Source organism: Tachypleus tridentatus, chromosome 1 (assembly GCF_004210375.1).
Source record: "Tachypleus tridentatus isolate NWPU-2018 chromosome 1, ASM421037v1, whole genome shotgun sequence".
Taxonomy (NCBI): Eukaryota; Metazoa; Arthropoda; class Merostomata; order Xiphosura; family Limulidae; genus Tachypleus; species Tachypleus tridentatus.
This window is the reverse complement of record NC_134825.1, coordinates 168,985,415-168,994,893: the sequence shown is the minus strand read 5'-3', so window position 1 is coordinate 168,994,893 and position 9,479 is coordinate 168,985,415. Positions and strand designations below refer to the sequence as shown.

The following is a 9,479-nucleotide window of genomic DNA, read 5'->3' as shown; positions in this document are numbered from 1 at the left end:
GCTTCTGTGTTACACTAGACGATGGTTTATATATACTTCTACCAGTTTATTACAGCTTCTGTGTTACACTAGACGATAGTTTATATATACTTATACCAGTTTATTACAACTTCTGTGTTACACTAGACGATGGTTTATATATACTTATACCAGTTTATTACAACTTCTGTGTTAAGTCAGACCCCTGTCATATTCTACCAGCTTTATAGAACTTTTGTATTAAATTATATTCATGTATATATACAAGCATTCAATCAAATTTTTACAAGTTATGTTAAATCAGTATCGTGTAAATATTTATACATATAGTACCAGATTGCATACATACCTGAAGTAAAGTAAACAGACTATCGCATGAAGGAACACGTTCACCACGTGGTAACCGAAAGGCTTCACCCCGTGGACGGCGTAGTTGAGGCGAAACGACAACACACAAAGTGGACGGTAGGACTTATGACTTTGTTCCTGCAAATTGAATGTTTTGTCGAGATACGTACAGTATTATTTCATTTATTAAACAGTTTCACATTTTCACTCTCTGTTGTCTAACTTCTACAGGTTGACAAATAGTTATAACAACTGAACAACTACCCGAGTTTGCTGGCAACGTCAATTATTGTTGTTTGCATCACTACACACTCTTAAGTAAATAATGTCGTCAGTTATTGTTGTTTGCATCACTCTACACACTCTTAAGTAAATAATGACGTCAGTTATTGTTGTTTGCATCTCTCTACACACTCTTAAGTAAATAATGGCGTCAGTTATTGTTGTTTGCATCTCTCTACACACTCTTAAGTAAATAATGAGGTAAAAAACAATAACTGACGTTTCCATCCTACTCGGATAGCTGTTCAGTATAAACAATGTTATAGTGATAGATACACGTACAGTTACTTACATCAGATTGTTAGAAACAATCGTACAGTGATAGATACACGTATAGCTACATATATCACATTGTTAGAAATAATGGTACAGTGATAGATACACGTACAGCTACATATATCACATTGTTAGAAATAATGGTACAGTGATAGATACACGTACAGCTACATATATCACATTGTTAGAAATAATGGTACAGTGATAGATACACGTACGGTGTACGTGTTAAATTGTTAGAAACAATGGTACAGTTCCTTTTCCACATGTATTACATTCAGATGGTTTATTGGAGTTAATGATAGTTGAAAGAGGTTTCTTTATATCGCGTGTGGATGAGGGCAGATCATGTGGGTAGGGATTCTCATGGAGTAGTTAACATACATGTTAAAACACGTATATTGTTTCCTTGTATATAGGTAGTTCAAGAAGTGGCCCGGCATGGCCTAGTGTGTTAAGGCGTTCGACTCGTAATCTGAGGGTCACGGATTTGAATCCCGGTCGCACCAAACATGCTCCCCTTTTCAGCCGTAGGGGCGTTATAATATGACGGTCAATCCCGCTATTTGTTGGTAAAAGAGTATCCCAAAAGTTGTCGGTGGGTGGTGATGACTAGCTGCCTTCCCTCTAGTCTTACACTGCTAAATTAGGGACGGCTAGCACAGATAGCCATCGTGTAGCTTTGCGCGAAATTCAAAACAAACAAAGTTCAAGAAGTAATTCACAAACAAGCTATTTAAAACGTGTAGATTCCTACCTTGTGTAATGGGGTTCCCCAGAAGTCGTTGACAAAAACATTGTATAATGGGTTATGTGGGCGAACATCTCTGTTGTCCTGAACAGCAGCAATGTCATCAAAAACAAGCCCGCCATCGAGTGAATTATAGTAGGTAACCAGAGCCACAGTTACGACTAACAGAGGGCGCAGTTTTTTGGGCACATTTTCCATTGTAATTTGTGGAATTAATCCAGTGAACTTGATTATTTATTTCTTCTTTGCTAAACCTGAAATAATAAAGTCACCAATATGACTATATCATCAGTTCTTATATTATCAGCTATATTCCAATGTTTATTTTCTTTAATAGCATAAAAACCAATCTACCGAGTCTTAGTTCCTTAATGTTCTATTGTATCTGTCATTACCGAGTCTTAATTCCTTAATGTTCTACTGTATCTGTCATTACCGAGTCTTAATTCCTTAATGTTCTACTGTATCTGTCATTACCCAGTCTTAATTCCTTAATGTTCTATTGTATCTGTCATTACCGAGTCTTAATTCCTTAATGTTCTACTGTATCTGTCATTACCCAGTCTTAATTCCTTAATGTTCTATTGTATCTGTCATTACCGAGTCTTAATTCCTTAATGTTCTACTGTATCTGTCATTACCGAGTCTTAATTCCTTAATGTTCTACTGTATCTGTCATTACCCATTCTTAATTCCTTAATGTTCTACTGTATCTGTCATTACCGAGTCTTAATTCCTTAATGTTCTACTGTATCTGTCATTACCGAGTCTTAATTCCTTAATGTTCTACTGTATCTGTCATTGCCGAGACTTAATTCCTTAATGTGCTATTGTATCTGTCACTACCGAGTCTTAATTCCTTAATGTTCTACTGTATCTGTCATTACCGAGTCTTAATTCCTTAATGTTCTATTGTATCAGTCATTACCGAGTCTTAATTCCTTAATGTTCTATTGTATCTGTCATAAACATTTTCCAGGAGATATGAAATAATTATTAGTGGAGTGGAATAATACATCAATAACGAATGAAATGTTTTAAATTGTGAATTACCAGAATCCCTCCTTAAGAACAACAGCTGCAGGCAACAAGTTCCCATTGTTTATGTATACTGACATGTGCCACAAAAAATCGAAATTCGACTATAGGAATGTTTGTTACAGAAAGTAGGTTGAGTTGCATGGTAAGAATTACCTTTTTTATCGGCGCGTTTTTGAAAGGTACCTTAAAATAAAGCCCCCAACACGTACGAGGTAGCACTGATGCATGGTGTTTAAGATGTTATCATTTTAACATCACGGTCCCGCTAAATGGAGGGCGTAAGCAGAATTCTCGATCGTCTGCTAGATTATTGGGTTCCTATAAAATCGTCATCCTGCACACCACATGATATTAGATGTGTCAAAAGCTACGTACTGGTACGGGCTCATTTGAAATTAGGTGTCGATTGGGCAGACAAAGAAGACCAACCAGTACTAACAAGGAATATTGTTACTTGTAATATCTGATTAGTTCTTGGAAATCATACACAGAAACGTGTGTGTGTCTATCTATTGACAAGTTCCCAACGAGTTCAGTGCTGGTCTATTATCGTGGTAAGTCAAATTCTATTACCTGTAAACCTAGTTCACAATTCATGAGTTATGACATAAATATAACTGTAAACTTAGTTCATAATTCATGAGTTATGACATGGATATAACTGTAAACTTAATTCATAATTCATGAGTTATGACATTGAAAAAACTATAAAGCTAGTTCATAATTCATGAGTTATGACATTGAAAAAACTATAAACCTAGTTCATAATTCATGAGTTATGACGCGGAGATAACTATAAACCTAGTTCATAATTCATGAGTTATGACAAGAATATAACTATAAACCTAGTTTATAATTCATGAGTTATAACAGGAATATTATAGTGTTGGCAATAAAAGTAAAAATGTGTTACTAAAGTAAAAAGGAAATGTGTCGCTGTATTTTTAGAACTTTACAGCATACTGGAGTAATACAGAACCTGCAGGTATAAATATGTTGTTAGAACACCACAGTGTACTGGAGTAATACAGAACCTGCAGGTATAAATATGTCCTTAGAACTTCACAGTATACTGAAGACAGAACCTGCAGATATAAATATGCTGTTAGAACTTCACAGTATACTGGAGTAATACAGAACCTGCAGGTATAAATATGCTGTTAGAACTTCACAGTATACTGGAGTAATACAGAACCTGCAGGTATAAATATGTTGTTAGAACTTCACAGTATACTGGAGTAATACAGAACCTGCAGGTATAAATATGTCGTTAGAACTCCACAGTATACTGGAGTAAGACAGAACCTGCAGATATAAATATGCTGTTAGAACATTTCAGTATACTAGAGTAATACAGAACCTGCAGGTATAAATATGTTGTTAGAACTTCACAGTATACTGGAGTAATACAGAACTTACAGGTATAAATATGCTGTTAGAACTCCATAGTATACTGGAGAAAGACAGAACCTGCAGGTATAAATATGTTGTTAGAACTCCACAGTATACTGGAGTAATACAGAACCTATAGGTATAAATATGTTGTTAGAACTCCACAGTATACTGGAGTAATACAGAACCTAGGTATAAATATGTTGTTAGAACTTCACAGTATACTGGAGTAATACAGAACATGCAGGTATAAATATGTTGTTAGAACACCACAGAAAACTGGAGTAAGACAGAGCCTGCAGGCATAAATATGTTGTTAGAACTACACAGTATTCTGAAGTTAGACAGCACCTGCAGGTATAAATATGTCGTTAGAACTCCACAGTATACTGGAGTAAGACAGAACCTGCAGATATAAATATGCTGTTAGAACATTTCAGTATACTAGAGTAATACAGAACCTGCAGGTATAAATATGTTGTTAGAACTTCACAGTATACTAGAGTAATACAGAACTTACAGGTATAAATATGCTGTTAGAACTCCACAGTATACTGGAGTAAGACAGAACCTGCAGGTATAAATATGTTGTTAGAACTCCACAGTATACTGGAGTAATACAGAACCTACAGGTATAAATATGTTGTTAGAACACCACAGAAAACTAGAGTGAGACAGAGCCTGCAGGCATAAATATGTTGTTAGAACTACACAGTATACTAAAGTAATACAGAACCTGCAGGTATAAATATGTTGTTAGAACTTCACAGTATACTGGAGTAATACAGAACTTACAGGTATAAATATATTGTTAGAACTTCACAGTATACTGAAGTAATACAGAACCTGCAGGTATAAATATGTTGTTAGAACTTTACAGTATACTGGAGTAATACAGAACCTACAGGTATAAATATGTTGTTAGAACTCCACAGTATACTGGAGTAATACAGAACCTACAGGTATAAATATGTTGTTAGAACTACACAGTATTCTGAAGTTAGACAGCACCTGCAGGTATAAATATGTTGTTGGAACTTCACAGTATACTGGAGTAATACAGAACCTACAGGTATAAATATGTTGTTAGAACTTCACAGTATACTGGAGTAATACAGAACCTACAGGTATAAATATGTTGTTAGAACTTCACAGTATACTGAAGTAATACAGAACCTGCAGGTATAAATATGTTGTTAGAACTTCACAGTATACTGGAGTAATACAGAACCTGCAGGTATAAATATGTCGTTAGAACTCCACAGTATACTGGAGTAAGACAGAACCTGCAGATATAAATATGCTGTTAGAACATTTCAGTATACTAGAGTAATACAGAACCTGCAGGTATAAATATGTTGTTAGAACTTCACAGTATACTGGAGTAATACAGAACTTACAGGTATAAATATGCTGTTAGAATTCCATAGTATACTGGAGAAAGACAGAACCTGCAGGTATAAATATGTTGTTAGAACTTCACAGTATACTGGAGTAATACACAACTTACAGGTATAAATATGTTGTTAGAGCTCCACAGTATACTGGAGTAAGACAGAACCTGCAGGTATAAATATGTTGTTAGAACTTCACAGTATATTGGAGTAATACAGAACCTGCAGGTATAAATATGTTGTTAGAACTCCACAGTATACTGGAGTAATACAGAACTTACAGGTATAAATATATTGTTACAACTCCACAGTATACTGGAGTAATACAGAACCTATAGGTATAAATATGTTGTTAGAACTTCACATTATACTGAAGTAATACAGAACTTACAGGTATAAATATGTTGTTAGAACTCCACAGTATACTGGAGTAAGACAGAACCTGCAGGTATAAATATGTTGTTAGAACTCCACAGTATACTGGAGTAATACAGAACCTACAGGTATAAATATGTTGTTAAAACTCCACAGAAAACAGGAGTGAGACAGAGCCTGCAGGCATAAATATGTTGTTAGATCTCCACAGTATACTGGAGTAATACAGAACCTACAGGTATAAATATGTTGTTAGAACTTCACAGTATACTGGAGTAATATAGAACATGCAGGTATAAATATGTTGTTAGAACTCCACAGTATACTGGAGTAATACAGAACCTACAGGTATAAATATGTTGTTAGAACTTCACAGTATACTAAAGTAATACAGAACCTGCAGGTATAAATATGTTGTTAGAACTTTACAGTATACTGGAGTAATACAGAACTTACAGGTATAAATATGTTGTTAGAACTCCACAGTATACTGGAGTAAGACAGAACCTGCAGGTATAAATATGTTGTTAGAACTTCACAGTATACTGGAGTAATACAGAACCTGCAGGTATAAATATGTTGTTAGAACTCCACAGTATACTGGAGTAATACAGAACCTACAGGTATAAATATGTTGTTAAAACTCCACAGAAAACTGGAGTGAGACAGAGCCTGCAGGCATAAATATGTTGTTAGAACTACACAGTATTCTGAAGTTAGACAGCACCTGCAGGTATAAATATGTTGTTGGAACTCCACAGTACACTGGAGTAATACAGAACTTACAGGTATAAATATGTTGTTAGAACTCCACAGTACACTGGAGTAAGACAAAACCTGTAGGTATAAATATGTTGTTAGAACTTCAGTGTATACTGGAGTAATACAGAACCTACAGGTATAAATATGTTGTTAGAACTTCACAGTATACTGAAGTAATACAGAACCTGCAGGTGTAAATATGTTGTTAGAACTCCACAGTATACTGGAGTAAAACAGAACCTACAGGTATAAATATGTTGTTAGAACTTCACAGTATACTGAAGGAATACAGAACCTGCAGGTATAAATATGTTGTTAGAACTTCACAGTATACTGGAGTAATACACAACTTACAGGTATAAATATGTTGTTAGAGCTCCACAGTATACTGGAGTAAGACAGAACCTGCAGGTATAAATATGTTGTTAGAACTTCACAGTATATTGGAGTAATACAGAACCTGCAGGTATAAATATGTTGTTAGAACTCCACAGTATACTGGGTAATACAGAACTTACAGGTATAAATATATTGTTACAACTCCACAGTATACTGGAGTAATACAGAACCTATAGGTATAAATATGTTGTTAGAACTTCACAGTATACTGGAGTAATACAGAACATGCAGGTATAAATATGTTGTTAGAACTCCACAGTATACTGGAGTAATACAGAACCTGCAGGTATAAATATGTTGTTAGAACTCCACAGTATACTGGAGTAAGACAGAACCTGCAGGTATAAATATGTTGTTAGAACTCCACAGTATACTGGAGTAATACAGAACCTACAGGTATAAATATGTTGTTAAAACTCCACAGAAAACAGGAGTGAGACAGAGCCTGCAGGCATAAATATGTTGTTAGATCTCCACAGTATACTGGAGTAATACAGAACCTACAGGTATAAATATGTTGTTAGAACTTCACAGTATACTGGAGTAATATAGAACATGCAGGTATAAATATGTTGTTAGAACTCCACAGTATACTGGGTAATACAGAACCTACAGGTATAAATATGTTGTTAGAACTTCACAGTATACTAAAGTAATACAGAACCTGCAGGTATAAATATGTTGTTAGAACTTTACAGTATACTGGAGTAATACAGAACTTACAGGTATAAATATGTTGTTAGAACTCCACAGTATACTGGAGTAAGACAGAACCTGCAGGTATAAATATGTTGTTAGAACTTCACAGTATACTGGAGTAATACAGAACCTGCAGGTATAAATATGTTGTTAGAACTCCACAGTATACTGGAGTAATACAGAACCTACAGGTATAAATATGTTGTTAAAACTCCACAGAAAACTGGAGTGAGACAGAGCCTGCAGGCATAAATATGTTGTTAGAACTACACAGTATTCTGAAGTTAGACAGCACCTGCAGGTATAAATATGTTGTTGGAACTCCACAGTACACTGGAGTAATACAGAACTTACAGGTATAAATATGTTGTTAGAACTCCACAGTACACTGGAGTAAGACAAAACCTGTAGGTATAAATATGTTGTTAGAACTTCAGTGTATACTGGAGTAATACAGAACCTACAGGTATAAATATGTTGTTAGAACTTCACAGTATACTGAAGTAATACAGAACCTGCAGGTGTAAATATGTTGTTAGAACTCCACAGTATACTGGAGTAAAACAGAACCTACAGGTATAAATATGTTGTTAGAACTTCACAGTATACTGAAGGAATACAGAACCTGCAGGTATAAATATGTTGTTAGAACTTCACAGTATACTGGAGTAATACACAACTTACAGGTATAAATATGTTGTTAGAGCTCCACAGTATACTGGAGTAAGACAGAACCTGCAGGTATAAATATGTTGTTAGAACTTCACAGTATATTGGAGTAATACAGAACCTGCAGGTATAAATATGTTGTTAGAACTCCACAGTATACTGGAGTAATACAGAACTTACAGGTATAAATATATTGTTACAACTCCACAGTATACTGGAGTAATACAGAACCTATAGGTATAAATATGTTGTTAGAACTTCACAGTATACTGGAGTAATACAGAACATGCAGGTATAAATATGTTGTTAGAACTCCACAGTATACTGGAGTAATACAGAACCTGCAGGTATAAATATGTTGTTAGAACTCCACAGTATACTGGAGTAATACAGAACCTACAGGTATAAATATGTTGTTAGAACACCACAGAAAACTGGAGTGAGACAGAGCCTGCAGGCATAAATATGTTGTTAGAACTACACAGTATTCTGAAGTTAGACAGCACCTGCAGGTATAAATATGTTGTTGGAACTCCACAGTATACTGGAGTAATACAGAACCTGCAGGTATAAATATGTCGTTAGAACTCCACAGTGTACTGGAGTAATACAGAACCTGCAGGTATAAATATGTTGTTAGAACTTCACAGTATACTGGAGTAATACAGAACCTGCAGATATAAATATGTTGTTAGAACTCCACAGTGTACTGGAGTAATACAGAACCTGCAGGTATAAATATGTCGTTAGAACTTCACAGTATACTGAAGACAGAACCTGCAGGTATAAATATGCTGTTAGAACTTCACAGTATACTGAAGGAATACAGAACCTGCAGGTATAAATATGTTGTTAGAACTTCACAGTATACTGGAGTAAGACAGAACCTGCAGGTATAAATATGTTGTTAGAACTTCACAGTATATTGGAGTAATACAGAACCTGCAGGTATAAATATGTTGTTAGAACTCCACAGTATACTGGAGTAATACAGAACTTACAGGTATAAATATATTGTTACAACTCCACAGTATACTGGAGTAATACAGAACCTATAGGTATAAATATGTTGTTAGAACTTCACATTATACTGAAGTAATACAGAACCTGCA

General features: G+C 35.0%; 1 protein-coding gene across 1 annotated transcript; it reads right to left on the bottom strand.

Moving 5' to 3' along the window:
- Positions 1 to 245: 245 nt before the first annotated feature.
- Positions 246 to 1,841, bottom strand: LOC143256963 (protein O-mannosyl-transferase Tmtc3-like). The gene is made up of 2 exons (XM_076514952.1): positions 1,643 to 1,841; positions 246 to 465 (listed from the first exon to the last, which is right to left on the bottom strand). The coding sequence occupies exons 1-2, from the start codon at positions 1,832 to 1,834 to the stop codon at positions 298 to 300; spliced, it is 360 nt and encodes a 119-aa protein (XP_076371067.1). The 5' UTR covers positions 1,835 to 1,841; the 3' UTR covers positions 246 to 297.
- Positions 1,842 to 9,479: the final 7,638 nt, after the last annotated feature.